Below are 22,249 nucleotides of genomic sequence, written 5' to 3'. Positions count from 1 at the left end.
CACCATGTTAGCCAGGATGGTCTCAATCTCCTGACCCCGTGATCCGCCCGTCTCGGCCTCCCAAAGTGCTGGGATTACAGGCTTGAGCCGCCGCGCCCGGCCTATAGATGCATTTCTAAATGACATTGTTTAGTGTCTGCCCGTTTTTGAACTTCTACGAATGAGATCGTATTGTATGTACATGTCTACATTTTTTACTACCATATTGGATTGCTATTAAGTTTTAAAATAATTCAGCGATTTTTTTGTGTGTGTTTGTGTAGCTAAACAATGATCTGTTATATGAAAATACCACAGTTTATTCTTTTGTCATTGAGCACTTGGGATGTTTCCAATTGGTTTTTTTCTTTTTATTTTTTTTTATTTTTTCTTTTTATTTTTTTCTTTTTATGAACAGAGCTTGCTAAAGATTGCTTTACGTTTTTTCACATGGAAGCGGAGTCCAGAATTTGTTAATTTGGGTGCATATTATTGAGTTTGTTGCATGTAACAACACACCTGTACATACAGTTCGTTCCCTGTGATTATTAGAAAGTATTATGGGGCTTTTCTGCAAACCTCAAATGGTCAGACCTAAATGGTTACTTCTCTTTTAAAAATGTTCTTTCTTGTCTTTGCCTTTTCTTCAGTTTTGTTAAGTTTCTTAGAAATTCACCAGATTTTCCTCTCCTGCAGTTTGATAAGAGTATATTGAGCCTCATTTTTTCTTGTAATTTAATGTTACTAACTTTGCAGATGACTTTTTAAAGATTTGTCTACCTGACAGCTGACTGCTAGCTGTACCTATTGCAAGGACTGGATTGTTTTGGTGTTGCGCATACATAGCTCAACACTGGGGAATTATTAATAGTTTGCTAAAAGCCCCAAATTGGGTGATGACCACAGCAGCGTTTTCCTTCTGTTTCCTATGATTTCACTGCTTGTTTGGACAGAGGAAAAGAAAGAGTCTTAACAAAGTAAGAATCCTATAGTACACATCAGCCACCGGTGTTAACCCATCCAGGATTGCCTAGATCCCAGCACTGAGTTAAATATAGAAATTACAACAACAGATAGTTGTATGGATTTTAAAATTTACTTTTGTTGTTGTTTTTGAGATAGGGTCTGCCTCTGTCACTCAGGCTGGAGTGCAGTGGCATAATCTCGGGTCTCTGCAACCTCTGCCTCCTGGGCTCAAGTGATCCTCTTCTCCTGCCCTAGCTTCCCAAGTATCTGGGACTACAGGCACGAGCCACTGTGCCTGACTAATTTTTGTATTCTTTGTGGAGACAGGGTTTTTCCATGTTGCCCAGGCTGGTCTTGAACCCCTGAACTCAAGTGATCTGCCTACCTCAGCCTCCCAAAGTTCTGGGATTACAGGCATGAGCTGCCACCCCTGGCCTAAAATTTACTTTTATGCCAGATTGAATGTGGAAGAAAATAAGTGTTCTAATCTAATGTAAATTTGTTTCTCCCATCTTATGAATATAGATAATGCTAAGTTTGCAACAGAGAGCACAGAAACGTGCAAGTTACATCTTGCGTCTTGAAGAAATCAGTCCATGGTTGGCTGCCATGACTAACACTGAAATTGCTCTTCCTGGGGAAGTCTCAGCCAGAGACACTGTCACAATCCATAGTGTGGGCGGAACCATCACAATCTTACCGACTAAAACCAAGCCAAAGAAACTTCTCTTTCTTGGATCAGACGGGAAGAGCTATCCTTATCTTTTCAAAGGTAGGATTTAAGACTTAGTCCATTTTTCAGAAGAGTATTAGTTTTACTAATGCTTTGTGTGAGTGTGGGTGTATATGGTAGGAGATTATTTCAGGCGAATTTCTGTATGTTATTATTAGCCTGCAGTGCCGTATGTCTTATGTGCTTTTGAAGGGTAGTGGTTGGATGCTGTGCAGAAAGATTTTCCGCCCCCACTTTGTGTATGAACTTGTACAAGCAGGACAAGTGAGGTATAGCTAATAATGCTAATATCTACTGCCAATATCTTGTCCCAAAATAGAATTATTTAATGCTCTCAGTGTGCCTCATGGACTGTCTTTTTTTTTTTTTTGAGACGGAGTCTCGCTCTATCGCCCAGGCTGGAGTGCAGTGGCCGGATCTCGGCTCACTGCAAGCTCCGCCCCTGGGTTCACGCCATTCTCCTGCCTCAGCCTCCCGAGTAGCTGGGACTACAGGTGCCCGCCACCTCGCCCGGCTAGTTTTTTGTATTTTTTTAGTAGAGACGGGGTTTCACCGTGTTAGCCAGGATGGTCTCGATCTCCTGACCTCATGATCCACCCGTCTCGGCCTCCCAAAGTGCTGGGATTACAGGCTTGAGCCACTGCACCCGGCCGGACTGTCAGTTTTTGACTGCCATTGCTAGTTGAAAAAGAGGAGTGGTATGCTCCCAACCCTGTTTAATCACCTATCCTAGCTATTTTAATTTTGTTTTCATAGGACTGGAGGATTTACATCTGGATGAGAGAATAATGCAATTCCTATCTATTGTGAATACCATGTTTGCTACAATTAATCGCCAAGAAACACCCCGGTTCCATGCTCGACACTACTCTGTAACACCACTAGGAACAAGATCGGGACTAATCCAGTGGGTAGATGGAGCCACACCCTTATTTGGTCTTTACAAACGATGGCAACAACGGGAAGCTGCCTTACAAGCACAAAAGGTTGATTAAATCATCAACGCAGTGTATTAGTCTATTCTCTGTTATTGTGTGAAATGCTTCTAGGCTTACTAGACCATTTTTGCATGTTTATAAGCGGTTAAAGAAGGAAAAGACTTGAGGTCCCTAGGAAAGTATTTTTGAGGTACTTTTTTTTGAGACGCAGTCTTGCTCTGTTGCCCAGGCTGGAGTGCAGTGGTGTGGTTTTGGGTCACTGCAACCTGTGCCTCCCAGGTTCAAGCAATTCTCCTGCCACAGGCTCCCAAGTAGCTGGAACTATGGGGGGTGCACAACCACAACTGGGTAATTTTTGTATTTTTAGTAGAGATGGAATTTTGCCATGTTGTCCAGGTTGGTCTTGAACTCCTGGCCTCAAGTGATTCACCTGCCTCGGCCTCCCAAAATGCTGGGATTACAGGCATGAGCCACCGCCTCTGGCCTTGAGGTACCTTTTATAAAAATAAAATTGTTTGCTTTTTTGTTTTGTTTTGTTGTTTAAAGGGACAGGGTCTTTGTTGTCCAGGCTAGAATGCAGTGGTATGATCATAGCTCATTGCCGCCTTGAACTCCTGGACTTAAGTATTCCTCCCACCTCAGCCTCCTTAAGTGCAGGGATTATAGGCATGAGCCACCACACCCAGCCAAAAATAGTTGTATAAGAGGCAAAAATGATGGCATTGGGTTTATCTTAACTTGAGACAGATTTGGAGAAGGGGAATGTGTGGTTGTTCATGAGTCAGTAACTTGATAATTTACAGCTTAGTGTTTTTATTGGATTTACCATTCTTTTAAATTAAATTTGTAAATAATTGCTTTAAAACCCAGGTTCTTTTATATTTGTAAATAAGAAGCAACTTTAAATTTGAAATTAATCACCATGGCATCCTGTTTTGTATCTGTGAATTTTCTGCTTTGATTTAGACTAGAAGTTTAATTTAGAATATATTTTAGCCATGTATCTAAGTGCTTAATATATGCTAGGAACAGTACTAAGCTCTTAGGATACTGAGATAAATTTTATACAGTCTTATCTTCAGGATCCCACATCTAGCTAAAGAAAATCCTTCTTATTAGGGTAGGTAGGGGAAAAGAGCAAGAGTTTGAAAGGAGTCAGGTTTTAAACCTAGGCACAGGAGACTGCGGAACTGTTATTGAAGGATAATTTCGAAATAGTAATTAGAGAAGGGTTATCTAAATTCTCATGTAATGTGTTTTTGAATTTCTGTTGTTAATTTTATATTACTGATAAAGTCATGTGAAGAATGAAGTATGTGCATAAATTATGAACTATAATTGTAAAACTGAATTCTGTATTATAAAGAAGAAAGTAACTTGAGTGTTTAGTTTCGAATTGAACCTCAAGAAAATTAAACAGTAGACCGATTTTTCAATAAAGTGAATGGGCCTAATTAAAAGGTGTATATTATAAGAAAGGTCCGTAGTCCAGAAGAATTAGCTCTTTTGTATTAATACATGAAATTTAGCTGAGTAATGAGAGAATGCTACTGAAAATCATTTTAAAATTCTGCTTTACATATAAAAGGCACTCTTTTCCTTATATAAAATTGATCTTTTCTTTTTTTAAAAAATTGTTTTTTCTTAAGGCCCAAGATTCCTACCAAACTCCTCAGAATCCTGGAATTGTACCCCGTCCTAGTGAACTTTATTACAGTAAAATTGGCCCTGCTTTGAAAACAGTTGGGCTTAGCCTGGATGTATCCCGTCGGGATTGGCCTCTTCATGTAATGAAGGCTGTATTGGAAGAGTTAATGGAGGCCACACCCCCAAATCTCCTTGCCAAAGAGCTCTGGTCATCTTGCACAACGCCTGATGAATGGTGGAGAGTTACACAGGTATGTGCTTTGTTTTAGACTATACTCAGTAGTATTTCTTTTGCCTGCTACCTTCTTACCTATCTTGTTTGTCCTCCTTCCCTTTCTTCCTCTGTCCCTCCAGACTTGGTAGTTTCAGACCTATATTTGAGTTTAATATTACAGTTACAAAGGCATGAACATGACTGTGTCCTAGGGCAGGATGGGGAAAGAGTTATGGATGAAATGAAAAGGAGATCCTAAGTGAATTAACACAGGAACAGAAAACCGAATACCGCATGTTCTCACTTATAAATGGGAGTTAAACATTGAACACACATGGACACAAAGAAGGGAACAACATACACTGGGGCCTATTTGAGGGTGGAGGGCAGTAGGAAGGTGAGGGAGGAAAAAATACCTGTTGGGTCACTACCTGGGTGACAGAATAATGTGTACACCAAACCCCAGTGACATGCAGTTTACCCACATAAAGACCTACACATGTCCCTCTAAACCTAAAATAAAAAGTTGGAAGGAAAAAAAATTTTTTTAATCAATATTTAAATTTAAAAAAAGAGGCTGGGCATGGTGGCTCACATCTGTAATCCCATCACTTTTGGAGGCCGAGATGGGTGGATCACCTGAGGTCAAGAGTTCGAGACCTGCCTGCCCAACATGGCGAAAGCCTGTTTCAACTAAAAATACACACACACAAAATAAATTAGCCAGGCATGGTGGCGGGTGCCTGTAATCCCAGCTACTCGGGAGGCTGAGGCAGGAGAATCACTTGAACCCAGGAGGTGGAGGTTGCAGTGAGCCGAGATTGCACCGCTGCACTTCAGCCTGGGCGGCAAGAGTGAAACTCTGTCTTTTAATAAAAAAAAAAAGAATAAAAAATTGAGAAAGGGACAAACTAGGAAGGCTGAAGGAAAGCTTTTTTTTTTTTTTTGCTTTTTTGTTTTTTTTGTTTTTTTGTTTTTTTTGGAGACAGAGTGTCACTCTGTCGCCCAGGCTGGAGTGCAGTGGCCGGATCTCAGCTCACTGCAAGCTCCGCCTCCTGGGTTCACACCATTCTCCTGTCTCAGCCTCCCGAGTAGCTGGGACTACAGGCGCCCGCCACCTCGCCCGGCTAGTTTTTTGTATTTTTTTAGTAGAGACGGGGTTTCACCGTGTTAGCCAGGATGGTCTCGATCTCCTGACCTCATGATCCGCCTGTCTCGGCCTCCCAAAGTGCTGGGATTACAGGCTTGAGCCACCGCGCCCGGCCTGTGTTTTTTTTTTTAAATCCAGCATCCTGATAGCTGATTAGGACCAATCAGGTCTACAGTGTTGTATGCCTGCATGACCACATGCAGCAGCCTTGAGGAATGCTTTTTATTTGCTGATTTATTTTAAAATAAGGAGTAGGTTTATGGTGCTTTGTAAATTTTATAGTATCACGTCCATGTTGGAGGGGAATTTCTTAATGATGTTTCACTTGCTGCCCCCATTTCCTTTCCTTTAGTCTTATGCAAGATCTACTGCAGTCATGTCTATGGTTGGATACATAATTGGCCTTGGAGACAGACATCTGGATAACGTTCTCATAGATATGACGACTGGAGAAGTTGTTCACATAGATTACAATGTTTGCTTTGAAAAAGGTAAAATAAAAGTAAACTTTACATTTATGAGGGCCAAATGTTTTTTGGTGAAAGGGCAAAAATATAATGATTTGTCTTTTCAAGGTAAAAGCCTTAGAGTTCCTGAGAAAGTACCTTTTCGAATGACACAAAACATTGAAACAGCACTGGGTGTAACTGGAGTAGAAGGTGTATTTAGGCTTTCATGTGAGCAGGTATGCTGTTTTCTCTTCTCCCTTTTAGTGTACTTGTTAAATAAGCAAAACCTGTGGAATAAAAAACACACTTTAGTGATGAAACTTGTGGCAGACCTTGTTTTAAAAACTCTCCTGAAAACAGGTTTTACACATTATGCGGCGTGGCAGAGAAACCCTGCTGACGCTGCTGGAGGCCTTTGTGTATGACCCTCTGGTGGACTGGACGGCAGGAGGCGAGGCCGGGTTTGCTGGTGCTGTCTATGGTGGAGGCGGCCAGCAGGCCGAGAGCAAGCAGAGCAAGAGAGAGATGGAGCGAGAGATCACCCGCAGCCTGTTTTCTTCCAGAGTAGCTGAGATTAAGGTGAAGCCCAGTGACAGAATAAGTCCTTGTCTTCTTTTTATTAATAGAGTAAACATGCTCATCAAAATGTTGAGTCAAATTGTTTCTCTAATTTTTTGGCAAGACTAATGTATAATATTGAAATGGCAGTTGAATGTGGCAATTTGATGTTATCTTTTTATTAGGTAATTCTTCCACACAAACATGCACAGTTACATTCCACACTCCTAAGAGGTGGGTTCATGATTTGAAAAAATTATATTTCTTAATTATTGAAATGATGTTTACCAGTGATGACTGTAAATGTTCTTTAATTAGATAGCTTCCCTTCCCCATCTCGTAGCCAGGGATGCCAATCTTGTTCTGGGTGACACTGGCAACTGTTAATACATGGTATTATGAGACTGAGCCTGTCAGTTTACGCCTGTGTAAACTTGAACACGTTAGTTGTCTTTGTACAGTGGAGGCAATGCATCAGCCCTTTGGGGTTTTGTAGAGATTTGTTCTTCTGACGCTGTCATGTCTCACTATAGGCCCTGTAAGAATCTTCCTCATTGTAATATCTTTTTACAGGTGAACTGGTTTAAGAATAGAGATGAGATGCTGATTGTGCTTCCCAAGTTGGACAGTAGCTTAGATGAATACCTAAGCTTGCAGGAGCAACTGACAGATGTGGAAAAACTGCAGGGCAAACTACTGGAGGAAATAGAGTTTCTAGAAGGAGCTGAAGGGGTGGATCATCCTTCTCACACTCTGCAACACAGGTTTAAAACAGTGTTGAATTCTTCTAAATATGTGCCATTAATTAGAATTTTCATATTTATATAAACGTTATCAATAGGGATTAGAATTACCGTAACAACTCACGTAAATGATAAAAGCTGTCTCAGTGACTGCAACTTCAAAGTGTTAGTAAACAAAAATTCACTGAAATTTTCCGCTTTGATTTTATTTAACTTAACTGTTGGAATGACTAATTATGGGAGATAGGTGGGTGTAGTGGTTAGAACACAAAACTTGGAATCAGAAAATCTGGGTTTTGGTTTTCTTATTACCATTATTGTATCTGAGTCCTTACTCATTTGTACAATGGCAGCTACTTCATCTACCTCACTGAGTTAAGTATTAAATAGGATGGTTAACTGAAAGAATCTTATACACAGCAGGTGCTCAGTAAAGGGTAGTTGAATATGAAAGTGTTAAGCATTGCATGAGGCTCTCAGATTACAAAGATCTGTCAAGCATCAGTTTCTAACCTTCAGGGAACCCAAAACTTGGCAGATGTGGTAGTTTTAATTAAAATGTCATGAGCATAGTTGAGAGAATCACAGGGTCAGGAAAAACAGAGAAGTAAGGGACATTTGAAGGGGGCCCTCAAGATGGACAAGGAGCATACTGGACAGTGCATGTGCGAGCACATTCCAGGGTAGGAAAGTATGTGGAAGAAAACATCAATACATCTTTTGATTTTGTTTGTGTCCCCCTGATTAGGTATTCTGAACACACCCAACTACAGACTCAGCAAAGAGCTGTTCAGGAAGCAATCCAGGTGAAGCTGAATGAGTTTGAACAATGGATAACACATTATCAGGCTGCATTCAATAATTTAGAAGCAACACAGCTTGCAAGCTTGCTTCAAGAGATAAGCACACAAATGGACCTTGGTATGGGTTGACTTATTATAGATTCACATGTGAAACTATGAGATTTATAGTCATGTTTTTGTGTGGGGTCCTGGTTGGTGCTTGCTTTTAGTGACAGCTGACTTGACACTGTTTTACTGTGATTAATATTGTCTTTTACCAAAAGGTCCTCCAAGTTACGTGCCAGCAACAGCCTTTCTGCAGAATGCTGGCCAGGCCCACTTGATTAGCCAGTGCGAGCAGCTGGAGGGGGAGGTTGGTGCTCTCCTGCAGCAGAGGCGCTCTGTGCTCCGTGGCTGTCTGGAACAACTGCATCACTATGCAACCGTGGCTCTGCAGTATCCAAAGGCCATATTTCAGAAGCATCGAATTGAACAGTGGAAGACCTGGATGGAAGAGCTCATCTGTAACACCACAGTAGAGCGTTGTCAAGAGCTCTACAGGAAGTAAGTTGATAGTGCTTAATTTTCTTTCTTTCTTTTTTTTCTTGAGACGGAGTCTCATTCTGTCACCCAGGCTGGAGTGTAGTGGCACGATCTTGGCTCACTGCAACCTCCGTCTCCCAGGTTCAAGCGATTCCTGCCTCAGCCTCCCAAGTAGCTGGGACTACACCACCACCACGCCCGGCTAATTTTTGTCTTTTTAGTACAGATGGGGTTTCACTGAATTGTCCAGGCTGGTCTTGAACTCCTGACCACGTGATCTGCCTGCTTGGGCCTCCCAAAGTTCTGGGATTACAGGTGTGAGCCACTGTGCCCAGCCAGTTTTATTTCTTATTGGGAGTGGAAGCAAAGTTGTATTCTTCAGCCTCGACCTCCCTGGGCTCAGGTGATCCTCCCACTTCAGCCTCCCAAGTAGCTGGGACCATGGGCGTCTGTCACCATGCCTGAAAAATTTTTATATTTTTTTGTAGAGATGGAGTTTCGCCATGTTGCCCAGGCTGGTCTCGAACTCCTGAGCTCTAGCGATCCTCCTGCCTTAGCCTCCCAAAGTGCTAGGATTACAGGGGTATGAGCCATAGTGCCTGGACTCAAATGTTGATTCTGTCACAGTCATCAACAAGTCCTCTTAGGAAATTGCTTAAGCATCTGTAAAATGTAAATAATGATTTCTACTTTTCAAGGTGTGTTTGAGGATTAAATACAATATTCTTTTGTATGTTGGGGGTGGTTGTGTTATAAACAAGCACCTCTTTCTTATGTTTATAGATATGAAATGCAGTATGCTCCCCAGCCACCCCCAACAGTGTGTCAGTTCATCACTGCCACTGAAATGACCCTGCAGCGGTATGCAGCAGACATCAACAGCAGACTTATTAGACAAGTGGAACGCTTAAAACAGGAAGCTGTCACTGTGCCAGTTTGTGAAGATCAGTTGAAAGAAATTGAACGTTGCATTAAAGTTTTCCTTCATGAGAATGGAGAAGAAGGATCTTTGAGTCTAGCAAGTGTTATTATTTCTGCCCTTTGTACCCTTACAAGGTGAGTTAGCCAACTTCATATTGGACCATTTCCTGTGTCTTATTTTTAATCCCAAACCTAAAATGTTCTTTTGCTTTCCTTAGTCTTGCCCAGTGTTATAGCTGCTTGCTTGCTTTTCAGATTTTAGTTATCTTGGTTGTTTTTTTTTTTTTGAGACCGGGTCTCACTCTTGACGCCGAGGCTGGAGTGCAGTGACACGATCTTGGCTCACTGCAACCTCAGCCTCCTGCATAGCTGGGACTACAGGTGTGTGCCACCTGTATTTTTTTGGTAGAGATGGGATTTTGCCATGTTGGTCAGGCTGGTCTCAAACTCCTGACCTGAAGTCATCTACCCACCTCATCCTCCCAAAATGTTGGAATTACAGGCATGGCCTTGACCCGGCCAATTACCTTGTTTTGTGTATACATTTAAGTTTCACTGTACAGATATTTATCTCTTGTAGGCGTAACCTGATGATGGAGGGTGCAGCGTCAAGTGCTGGAGAACAGCTGGTTGATCTGACTTCTCGGGATGGAGCCTGGTTCTTGGAGGAACTCTGCAGCATGAGCGGAAACGTCACCTGCTTGGTTCAGTTACTGAAGCAGTGCCACCTGGTGCCACAGGACTTAGACATCCCGAACCCCATGGAAGCGTCTGAGACAGTTCACTTAGCCAATGGAGTGTATACCTCACTTCAGGTGAGCACTTTTATTTTAAATATTAGTTTGTTTTAGATACTGAATATTGTCTTTCTCATCTTTTTAATCCAGGAAAACAATTTGACTTCCACTTTTGTTGCTCAGCCAGTCATTTAAAGGAAAGATAATTGTGAGGTTTGTAGCTGTAACTTGGTTACAGTTGCTCTTTGTTTTTTTGAATTTTTATAGCGACTTTATTTGTAGTAGTCAAAAACTAGAATCAAAAGTTCATCAATAAGCAATTGGACAAATAAAATATGGTACGTCCCACATAATGGAATACTTCTTAGCAATTAAAGTGAATGACCCCATGATACATACAGCCACATGTATGACTCTCAGAATAATTACGCTGAGTAAAGAAAGCTAGACATTTCTACCCCTATAAATGGAGAGTGTATAATAGGATAAAAAGCAGATCAGTGTTTACCTGGAAATGGAGGAGGTGGTATGGAGAAGTATGAGTGAGAGAGATTAAGAAGAGTCAGGAGGAAACTTGTAGGGTAATCGGTATGCTGATTTTCTTGATTGTGGTGACAGTTTCATGAGTGTATGCAAGTACCAAAGTATACCAAATTATATGTTTTAAACGTGCAGTTTATTATGTGCAAATTATACCTTGATAGGACTTTTTTTGAAGGGAAATAGAAGCCGCTTATAACCAAACCAAAAAGAGAATAACAATACTAATATCACTATCGGAAACATGATTCCTAAAAATTAGTAACATTGTATAACAGACTTTAGGGTAGTTCTTTTGTTCTTAAGGTACATCATCCTAGGAATGTTTAATTATATAACTTTTAAAGTCATTTGAAATAGTTCCTGAAAATTTCACATGACTACAAAACAATTTAAAAGAAAATTTTAAAAGTAGAAATAAAAGTAAACAAAAGATGCACTTACATGAATGAGTTGATGGCATAGTTACATACGTTTGCTCTTAATATATGGCTCTAAGTCTCCAAATAGGTAACTTAGCTAAACTCAGAAAACATTAAAATTTTTTTTCTCGTATATTTATAGGAATTGAATTCAAATTTCCGGCAAATCATATTTCCAGAAGCACTTCGATGTTTGATGAAAGGGGAATACACGTTAGAAAGTATGCTGCATGAACTGGACGGTCTTATTGAGCAGACCACCGATGGCGTTCCCTTGCAGACTCTAGTGGAATCTCTTCAGGCCTACTTAAGAAATGCAGCTATGGGACTGGAAGAAGAAACACATGCTCATTACATCGATGTTGCCAGGCAAGTGAATGCTGGCTGTGCCGTTTCCTCGTAAAAGAGATGGGACAGCCAGAGAAAGGGATTCTGAGCTCTTTGTCGCCCGGGCTGGAGTGCAGTGGCCGGATCTCAGCTCACTGCAAGCTCCGCCTCCCGGGTTTACGCCATTCTCCTGCCTCAGCCTCCCGAGTAGCTGGGACTACAGGCGCCCGCCACCTCGCCCGACTAGTTTTTTGTATTTTTTAGTAGAGACGGGGTTTCACCGTGTTAGCCAGGATGGTCTTGATCTCCTGACCTCGTGATCCGCCCGTCTCGGCCTCCCAAAGTGCTGGGATTACAGGCTTGAGCCACCGCGCCCGGCCCTGAGCTCTTTACTATAAGTTTACTTTTAGTTTTTAGAGCAGGTATAATTACTTATAAATGCTCATACACGCATCTTTTTAAAACTTTTTTATTTTGAAATAATTATACATCACAAGAAGTTGCTTTAAAAAAAGTGCAGGCAGGTATTGTGCATGCTTCATCCTTCAATGTTAGTATCTATAGCAACACTATGAAACCGACAATGATATAGTCCACACCGCTTACTCAGATTTCACTAGTTAAATATGCACTCACTTGTGTGTGTGCGTGTGTGCAAGCGTATAGTTCAGTCACATACATACATATATCCTTTTAGTGCTTGTGGTTACATACATGTACATACACAGTTGAACATGATATTTTTTAAGCCATCTTGTACAACCCGTGGAGGCACCTGAGACAGTTTATTTAGCTAACAGAGTATACACCTCATTTCAGGTGAATACTTTTAAATTAGTTTAAATATTATAAGTTTGTTTTAGCTAATTGAATATAGTATTTTTCGTCTCAGTCCAGAAAAGCAGTCTGACTTCGGAATCTGTAGAGTTTGGGCAGTTCCTCCAGACATGCATTGTACTCAGAGCTAAGCCCTAAGCTCCTTTGTCCCTAGTGATTCAGGGCCTCTTTTCTTTGGCATTCCAATGTCTAATTCACAAAAGAAGTATAATTGAGAGAGCGGAAATGAATTGTAGCACCGTTTCCTCCCATGGGAAATTTCAAAGATACAAGAGTAGAGAGAATAGATTTCTAATGAACCCCATGTCACCACCTTTGGTAATTATCTGCACTGGGTTAGTCTGGTTTAAATTTACTATCCTAGTTATTTTGAAGCAAGTATTTTTTCATTCTTAAATATTAATAATGCAAGAAGTATATATATGTATGTGTGTGTGTGTGTGTGTGTGTGTGTATATATATATATATATATATAAAATCTTATTTTTCTTGACTGTGGTGTCATTATTTCACGAAAAAAGTAGCAATAATTCCTTAATGTTAATTATCCTGCATTCAGAAATTTCCTTTTTCTCATGTTTCTTTGGAGTGGTTATATTCATAGAATAAGAAATATGTATATATATATTCATATACATATGTATATATATATATTTTGAGATGGAGTCTCGCTGTGTCGCTAGGCTGGAGTGCAATGGTGCGATCTCAGCTCACTTGCAGCCTCCACCTCCCGGGTTTAAGAGATTCTCCTGTCTCAGCCTCCTGAGTAGCTGGGACTGTAGGTGTACGCCACCTTGCCCAGCTAGAAAAAGTATAATCATTAATAGCATAAACAAATATTAGCTAAGTAGCGATTTAGATTATTTATAGAACAGCTTTATCATATAATTTTAGCAGTATTTAAAAGTTAAATGCTAGATCTTTACATCTTTGTTTTGCATTGAATTTCAGACTTCCTTTTCTTTCTCTTAATATCCTATCTGGATTCGCCTTATCCTCTTACAGAGGAATATTTACCTAAATGTGTACTTTGGGTAACAAACTTCGTGCCTGGATCTATGGCAGCCTGTCTGTGCCTTGTTTCAGAGAAGCTTTTTTTGGGTAATCTCAAGGAAAATCTCATACCATCTTACAGAAATTTTTCCATTACAAATTTATCTGGCAGCTTAACATTTTAATTCTCTTAAAATTCTTATATAGTTCCAGCCATTTGGAATGATTTAATGTGTGTGTGTGGTGTGTGTGTGGTGTTGGTGTGTGTGTGTCAAGAAATATGTGTGTGTGTGTGGTGTGTGTGTGTGTGTGTGTGTGTGTAAGAAATAGTGCCCGGATACTTAAGCACTATATAAGTCTTAATGGTAATGTGAGGGGTGAATTTCTGAAGACCTTACATTCAAAATGTCCATAAAAACCAAGCATACCCAAAACAGCAAGTATAGTTTATTGTATCGTATCTTACAGTAGTATTGTGAACATACCTGACAATTTACTAGGTCCGCCACCTTTAGAATGGTGTGATTTCTGACGTTTTCAATATGGGATTTTACATTATTTCATATTTTGTGTGTAAAAGTGAGACTAATCACTCAAGTTTGCATAAAATTTAATCACATAACAGTTGTTAATAATGAATTGGAATCATTGAAATCCTATTGTGGTTGACATGAAATACCATTTTACCATCATAACACTCCTGTTTTTTTGAGATGGAGTTTCGCTCTTGTTGCCCAGACTGGAGTGTAATGGTGCGATCTTGGCTCACAGCAACCTCCACCTCCTAGGTTGAAGTGATTCTCCTGCCTCAGCCTCCCAAGTAGCTGGGATTACAGGTGCCCACCACCACACCCAGCTAATTTTTTTGTATTTTTAGTAGAGACGGGATTTCTCCATGTTAGCCAGGCTGGTCTCGAACTCCTGATCTCAGGTGTTCCGGCCACCTAGGCCTCCCAAAGTGCTGGGATTACAGGCGTGAGCCACTGCACCCGGCCTAATAACACTTCTTCTTAATGCCAGAAGGCTTTCTAGAGTTTGCATGCAGCTGTGAGATGTACTGACTTTTTATGTTCCTACCAAAGGCATTACTTTTCAGCGAAGGTTTTAACTCCCTTTGTTTTCCTGTAGACTACTACATGCTCAGTATGGTGAATTAATCCAACCAAGAAATGGTTCAGTTGAAGAAACACCCAAAATGTCAGCTGGCCAGATGCTTTTGGTAGCATTCGATGGCATGTTTGCTCAAGTTGAAACTGCTTTCAGCTTATTAGTTGAAAAGGTAAATGTGGACTTGGATTTAAAAATAATGCAAGTGCCATAAAGTAGTTGTTCAGTTGTGTGAAGAGTGGAGAAATGAACTTTGTTTTCTTTCATTTACATAGTTGAACAAGATGGAAATTCCTATAGCTTGGCGAAAGATTGACATCATAAGGGAAGCCAGGAGTACTCAAGTTAATTTTTTTGATGATGATAATCACCGGCAGGTGCTAGAAGAGATTTTCTTTCTAAAAAGACTACAGACGATTAAGGAGTTCTTCAGGCTCTGTGGTACCTTTTCTAAAACATTGTCAGGTAATATTCTAACTGTAAACATGCTAGCTTTAGCTATGTAGCACTATGGAAGGGGGCAGGGTAGAGTAGGCTTAATTTAATTATACATTCATGACACCTTAAGTACTATAAATAAATGACATATTACCTGATTTTTTTCATGAAATACTTTATAGGAAATTTTTCCTTTTTGTAGGATCAAGTTCACTTGAAGATCAGAATACTGTGAATGGGCCTGTACAGATTGTCAATGTGAAAACCCTTTTTAGAAACTCTTGTTTCAGTGAAGACCAAATGGCCAAACCTATCAAGGCATTCACAGCTGACTTTGTGAGGCAGCTTTTGATAGGACTACCCAACCAAGCCCTCGGACTCACACTGTGCAGTTTTATCAGTGCTCTGGGTGTAGACATCATTGCTCAAGTAGAGGCAAAGGACTTTGGTGCCGAAAGCAAAGTTTCTGTTGATGATCTCTGTAAGAAAGCGGTGGAACATAACATCCAGATTGGGAAATTCTCTCAGTTGGTTATGAACAGGGCAACCGTGTTAGCAAGTTCTTATGACACTGCCTGGAAGAAGCATGACTTGGTGCGAAGGCTGGAAACCAGTATTTCTTCTTGTAAGACAAGCCTGCAGCGAGTTCAGCTGCATATTGCCATGTTTCAGGTAAGTGTTTTTCATTATAATGTGTTTTTCCTCAAGGTAGGAAACTTGAAAACGGGGAAATTAATATAAAACAATACACAGAAAATTTTTTAAAACTTCCTGAACTTACGCCAACCCAGTGCAAACACACCATTGCATTTTGGCAGTTTCTTCCCAATGATGCTTTGTTTCTCTTCTGTATAGTTGAGATCATTTATCCTTTATGGTTTGTGTCCTTAGAATTTCTTTCCATCAGGGCTGTGTGATAAGCATGATCTGTATTAAATATTGCTTTTTTTTTTTTGAGGCATAGTTTTGCTCTTGTTGCCCAGACCGGAGTGCAATGGTGCGATTTTGGCTCATCGCAGCCTCCACCTCCTGGGTTCAAGCAATGCTCCCGCCTCAGCCTCCCGAGTAGCTGGGATTACAGGCATGCACCACCACGCCTGGCTAATTTTGTATTTTTAGTAGAAGTGGGGTTTCTCCATGTTGGTCAGGCTGGTCTCAAACTCCCGACCTCAGGTGATCCACCCGCCTTGGGCTCCCAGAGTGTTGAGATTACAGGTGCAAGCCACCGTGCCTGGCATAAATATAGTTTTTAATGTTGAATTCATTCATATGTAGGTATGCTTCCCGTATTTGTTTCTAAAGTAGTTTATTTTCCTTGATGCCCTACTCATGTGATAAACAGCTTTGGGAATAAGTCTGTCTTTATTTTGGAAATGGTTTTTAGAAGCCTAGTTTTGGCCTTAATTACTTAGGAGATGTATGATGTATGACAGCACAGGCTTTGGGGTGAGATGGATTTGTATTCAAATCAGACTTAGGTATATAAACTTGTACTTAACTTCCTTAAGCTCTGATTTCCTTAACTGTAGTTAACATCTTCAGAATTACTATTTAAATGTTGCATGTGAGTGGTCCAAGAAATTTATTAGCCATGTTCCACCTCAAGAAGACTTTCACCTGGAAGTGATTTTTTTTCAGTGTGTCTTTTCTGTTACTTTTTCCTGCTTACCTCCCATTGGCTGCAGCTGGGATTTTTTCTCTTCCACCAGTCCTAGGTTGCACCTCCCTTTCCTTATTTATCTAAATGCTTTTTTCCTGCTGATTTTATTACATTTCTTTTTCTTTGAACAGTGGCAACATGAAGATCTACTTATCAATAGACCACAAGCCATGTCAGTCACACCTCCCCCACGGTCTGCTATCCTAACCAGCATGAAAAAGAAACTGCATACCCTGAGCCAAATTGAAACTTCTATTGCAACAGTTCAGGTGTGTTTTGCCAGGTCTTCCTTCCAGGGCATCTTCCTTTTAGAAATAATCAACGCTACGATTGTTAGTGCTCTGTTGTTGTATGTGTCCTTGGTTTGAAGAGCATAATTTTTTTCACTTTTGCTTTTAATTTATACATACATACATACATACATACATATATATATATATATATATTTTTTTTTGGAGACAAGGTCTCACTTTGTCGCCCAGGGTGGAGTGCAGTGGCACTGTCTCACCTCACTGCAACCTCTGCCTCCCGGGTTCAAGCGATTCTCCTGCTTCAGTCTCTCAAGTAGCTGGGACTACAGGCGTGCACCACCATGTCCAGCTAATTTTAGGCAGATACAGCGTTTCACCATGTTGGCCAGGCTGGTCTCGAACTCCTGACCTCAGGTGATCTGCCCATTTGGCCTCCCAAAGTACTGGAATTGCAGGCATGAGCCAACGTGCCCGGCCTCTATTTTTTATTTCTTAGCCTCCAAGGTAACTGAGTCTTACAGTAACAGGTATATTTTGAACCAGGAGTAGAAACATACTAAATATCTCAGGTTTTTAATGAACTTGATAATTACTGTGCCTTCATACTTCATACATTAAGGAAACTGGTGATTAGAAAAACTTTGAATACTGAATTTGTTTTGTGAAATGTATGTAAGTAGTTCTATTTTGTTTAATAGTAGTAGCTAAGAAGCATGGGCATTTCTTTTTTTTTTTTTGGAGGCAGAGTCTCACTCTGTCGCCAGGGCTGGAGTGCAGTGACCGGATCTCAGCTCACTGCAAGCTCCGCCTCCCGGGTTTACGCGGTTCTCCTGCCTCAGCCTCCCAAGTAGCTGGGACTACAGGCGCCCGCCACCTCGCCCGGCTAGTTTTGTATTTTAGTAGAGACGGGGTTTCACCATGTTAGCCAGGATGGTCTGGATCTCATGACCTCGTGATCCGCCCGTCTCGGCCTCCCAAAGTGCTGGGATTACAGGCTTGAGCCACCGCGCCCGGCCAGGGCATTTCTTATGTTGTATAGATAATGGAATTTTGGGATGCCTTAAGGCAGCAGAATATTTTTCTGAACTATAATATTGCCTGGATATTGAAAGCTGTATACATAATCCTTCTACTTATTTTTTTACATAAGAGAAACTTGTCTTAATGAAAGTTATATATATCTTTATATTGTCTGTCCTTTATACTTCATGTACTCAGTAGTAACTGACATTTTTCTGTTTTTGTAAATTAATAGCAGTATAAAATCAAGTATAATTCTGTGATGTTTTAAAATTTTGTAATGAAGCTTTTTTGGAGCTCAGTCATTTGAAGATTGAAATGAGCTTTCTCTACAGTGTATTGGTCAGAGAAAAGATGTGTTTTCAACTTACAAGAATGAACTCTTCCTCTTAACGATTTTAGAGACATGGACATGCAGGAAAGTAGAGGGAGTTGGGGAGAGAAAATGTGCATGTGTCCACCTGAAATGTTGAATAAATAATCAAATAACTTTGTTACATGAAACTTTCCTTGTCATGATAATCTGGATAGATTTTTACCATTATTTATAAACTTGGCCAGGCATGGTGGTTCACGCCTATGAACCCACCACTTTGGGAGGCCGAGGCAGGTGGATTGCTTGAGGCCAGGAGTTTGAGACCAGCCTGGGCAATGTAGTAAAACCTTGTCTCTATAAAAAATACAAAAAATTAGTTGGGGCATAGTGGCACACACCTCTTGTCCCAGCTGCTCAGGAGGCTGAGGTGGGAGGATGGCTTGAGACCAGGAGGCAGAGGTTGCCGTGAGCCAAGATTGTGGCCGGGCGTGGTGGCTCACATCTGTAATCCTAGCATTTTGGGAGGCCGAGGTGGGTGGATCACGAGGTCAGGAGTTCAAGACCAGCCTGGCCAAGATGGTGAAATTCCGTCTGTACTAAAACTACAAAAATTAGCCAGGTGTGGTGACAAGGTGCCTGTAGTCCCAGCTACTTGGGAGGCTGAGGCAGGAGAATCGCTTGAACCCAGGTGGCAAAGGTTGCAGTGAGCTGAGATTGTACCACTGTACTCCAGCCTGGGTGACAAGAGTGAGACTCCGTCTCAAAAGAAAAAAAAAAGGAGTTTGGTATAGCAGATTTTTTATTTTTTAAAGATCATTTTATTTTAAAATGAAAGTGAAACTTCCTTCTGTACATTTTAAGATAATAAACTGAAAGCCAGTTGTTGCCTCTTTCTCCATACATGTTTGGCCTTAAATGTTCAAAGGGAAATCAAGGTTAATTCTAAAAGGTGATTGTTAAAGCTTTGTTTTCTAAATTACATATGTCCACCCTGGTTCTTTTGAATCTTTATTGTGTTATATAAAATACTCCACAGATAGGAAGTAGAGAATGCCATATACATTCACCAAGATTCTGCTGGCTTTTATAGGAGAAGCTAGCAGCACTTGAAGCAAGTATTGAACAGCGACTCAAGTGGGCAGGTGGTGCCAACCCTGCATTGGCCCCTGTACTACAAGATTTTGAAGCAACGATAGCTGAAAGAAGAAATCTTGTCCTTAAAGAGAGCCAAAGAGCAAGTCAGGTAATGTGACTTACATGCACCATCTTTGTATTCACTTACAGGATTAGATCAGTAGCCGGAAATTATATGTGGGGTAACCAGGGGAGCTTGAGAGCCCACGTTTTGGTTCACAGCACCAGGAGGAGGGACTGATGGGCCTTTCAGGGCATACCTTAAGTTGAACCTACAGCAGGTTATTTCCCTGGGCCTTTACTGTCTCCCATTTAAATGTTAATTCAATAAATTCAGCCTCTGTTGAAAAATAAAGAGGTTTTAAATTCATATTTGTCTAAGGTTCTCTGGTTCTCTTTTATACAACTAAAGCAATCCAAAGATTTGGAAAGGTACTTTGAATATTATTTTTTCCACGTGACAGTAAAAACATCTTAAGACCTTGTACCCTGTCGGCCAGGCACCATGGCTTACACCTGTAGTCCCAGCACTTTGGGAGACTGAGGTGGGCGGATCACAAGATCAGGAGTTCAAGACCAGCCAGTACGGTGAAACCCCATCTCTACTAAAAATACAAAAAAATTAGCTAGGCGTCGTGGTGGGTGCCCGTAGTCCCAGCTACTCAGTAGGCTGAGGCAGGAGAATTGCTTGAACCTGGGAGCCAGAGGTTGCAGTGATCCAAGATCGTGCCACTGAATTCCAGCCTGGGTGACAGAGCAAGACTCTGTCTCAAAGAAAAAAAAAAAAAAACTGTTATGGACATTTTCAACTAAGTACAAAACTGGAGTAATACATGATACTCATACTTCATACCTATCACCCATGCTTAATAATGCTCAACTTAAGTCCTATCTTATTTCACCCATACTCCGTAATCCTCCTTTCCATCCATATTTAATAGAAATCTCAAATAGTGCATAATTTTGTCTATAAATTTTTCAGTATATACCTCTTAAGAACTATTTAAGAATGTATCATAGCTGGGCATGGTATGTCCCTTTAGCTCTAGCTACTCAGAAGTCTGAGGCAGGCGGATGGCTTGAGGCTAGGAGTTCAAAACCAGGCTGGGCAACATAGCAAGATACTGTTTCTACAAAAAAAATTTTTTTCTTTTTTTTTTTGAGGCGCACTTTTGCTCTTGTTGCCCAGGCTGTAGTGCAGTGGTGTCATCTTGGCTCACTGCAACCTCTGCCTCCAGAGTTCAAGCAATTCTTCTGCCTCAGCCTCCCAAGTAGCTGGGATTACAGGCACCTGCCACCATGCCCAGCTAATTTTTTTGTATTTTTAGTGGAGATGGGTTTCACCATGTTGGCCAGGTTGGTCTCGAACTCCTGGCCTCAGGTGATCCGCTGGCCTTGGCCTCCCAAAGTGCTGGGATTATGGGTGTGAGCCACCACACCTGGCCAATAAATTTTTTTTTTTTTTCGGCTAGGCATGGTGGCACGCACCTCTAGTCCCAGCTGGAAGACTAGCTACCTGGGAGACTAAGGCGGGAGGATTGCTTGAGCCCAGGAGTCTAAGGCTACAGTGAGCCATAGTTAAGCCACTGTACTTCAGCCTGGGCAACAGGGGAGACCCTCTCTCAAAGAAAACAAAAAACTAACCACCACAATATTAATCATACCTTTAAGATGAGCTTAATATTGCCAGATAAGTTAGGCAAGAATAGAAGCAGAAGGGGAACATTCTGACAGAAGTGTCTTCTGAATTGTGGATGTAACACAAATTGCAGCTAAATATGTTAACAGCTTTATTGGGGAGTAAATATTCTATGTAAAAACAGTAATGTAGAAGATACATTGACCTAATTGTTTGTCAGTGCTTTTGGCCATCTCAGACCTAACAGTGTAAATATAAATGTACATTTTTTTAAAGCCTTTATAAGGTTTTGGTCTATTTCCCAAACATTTTCAGCACCAATTCTGGTCCTGAATTCTCAAAATGAGGAAGTAGTATTTTTTCGTGTTATTAATTGCCACCTCCCTTTCCCACCTTCCCCCCATCTCCTCTTGTGGTTCCATTTCTGTCTTCACAGGTCACTTTTCTGTGCAGCAATATCATTCATTTTGAAAGTTTACGAACAAGAACTGCAGAAGCCTTAAACCTGGATGCGGCGTTATTTGAACTAATCAAGCGATGTCAGCAGATGTGTTCATTTGCATCACAGTTTAACAGTTCAGTGTCTGAGTTAGAGCTTCGTTTATTACAGAGAGTGGTGAGTCTTGGTGGAAGGAAATTTGATTAAATTAAGGCTAGCGTCATACTATCAAAATCAATTTAATATATACATTCAGATTACATTTGTTGAGCATATACTGTATGTAAGAGGTTGTTATGGGGGCGGGGGGGGACAGTGATGATTAAATTATTTTCTTAGTCACCCCCCTTCCCAGAAACATATTATATATTTAAAAATATGAAAAATGAGAAAGTGTAAAGGCTCCTCAGAGCTACAACCAAAATACTATGAAAGTTTAGAATGGAGGAGAAAGACGGTATATAGCAAATGATTCCGATGCACTGAAAACATAGAGCGGGAGAAAGAGGGCTTATGGAAGATGAATGCTGGAAAAGTTAGTGAAGGCCAAAAATAGCAAGTTGGTAAATTTGACATTTATATTTGGTCAGAAAGCTTAAAGTTGTATGTTAGGAAGTTCACATTTCATCTCGAAGAGTTATTTAGAATTTAGGGACCTGGATTGCCAGTCATCTTTGTGGTTCCGAATGTATTTCTCAGGTCTTAAAGCATTTATAACCTGCGTGATTATGCAGGAAAGTAAAAATCTTCATCTATCTTTCAAAGA

General features: G+C 40.7%; 1 protein-coding gene across 3 annotated transcripts in view; it reads left to right on the top strand.

The window, feature by feature from the left end:
* SMG1 (SMG1 nonsense mediated mRNA decay associated PI3K related kinase) overlaps positions 1 to 22,249 on the top strand; it is a 64,064-nt gene that overhangs the window by 31,081 nt on the left and 10,734 nt on the right. For 2 of the 3 annotated variants that reach the window (XM_017889614.1, XM_017889617.1), the window contains exons 27-43: positions 1,471 to 1,717; positions 2,435 to 2,664; positions 4,266 to 4,514; positions 5,980 to 6,312; positions 6,437 to 6,655; positions 7,208 to 7,398; positions 8,126 to 8,298; positions 8,444 to 8,723; positions 9,486 to 9,758; positions 10,204 to 10,438; positions 11,465 to 11,691; positions 14,608 to 14,758; positions 14,862 to 15,051; positions 15,227 to 15,696; positions 16,816 to 16,953; positions 19,362 to 19,514; positions 21,481 to 21,660. In XM_017889614.1, the coding sequence (XP_017745103.1) occupies positions 1,471 to 1,717; positions 2,435 to 2,664; positions 4,266 to 4,514; positions 5,980 to 6,312; positions 6,437 to 6,655; positions 7,208 to 7,398; positions 8,126 to 8,298; positions 8,444 to 8,723; positions 9,486 to 9,758; positions 10,204 to 10,438; positions 11,465 to 11,691; positions 14,608 to 14,758; positions 14,862 to 15,051; positions 15,227 to 15,696; positions 16,816 to 16,953; positions 19,362 to 19,514; positions 21,481 to 21,660 (3,939 nt within the window). The remainder of the gene's footprint in view (positions 1 to 1,470; positions 1,718 to 2,434; positions 2,665 to 4,265; positions 4,515 to 5,979; positions 6,313 to 6,436; positions 6,656 to 7,207; positions 7,399 to 8,125; positions 8,299 to 8,443; positions 8,724 to 9,485; positions 9,759 to 10,203; positions 10,439 to 11,464; positions 11,692 to 14,607; positions 14,759 to 14,861; positions 15,052 to 15,226; positions 15,697 to 16,815; positions 16,954 to 19,361; positions 19,515 to 21,480; positions 21,661 to 22,249) is intronic. The other variant, XM_017889618.1, reaches the window with a different exon arrangement.

The sequence above is a fragment of the Rhinopithecus bieti genome, unplaced genomic scaffold, assembly GCF_001698545.2.
Source record: "Rhinopithecus bieti isolate Rb0 unplaced genomic scaffold, ASM169854v2 scaffold_19663, whole genome shotgun sequence".
In the NCBI taxonomy this organism is placed as follows: Eukaryota; Metazoa; Chordata; class Mammalia; order Primates; family Cercopithecidae; genus Rhinopithecus; species Rhinopithecus bieti.
Note: the sequence above shows the minus strand (reverse complement) of the source record. Positions and strands in the feature narration are given on the sequence as shown.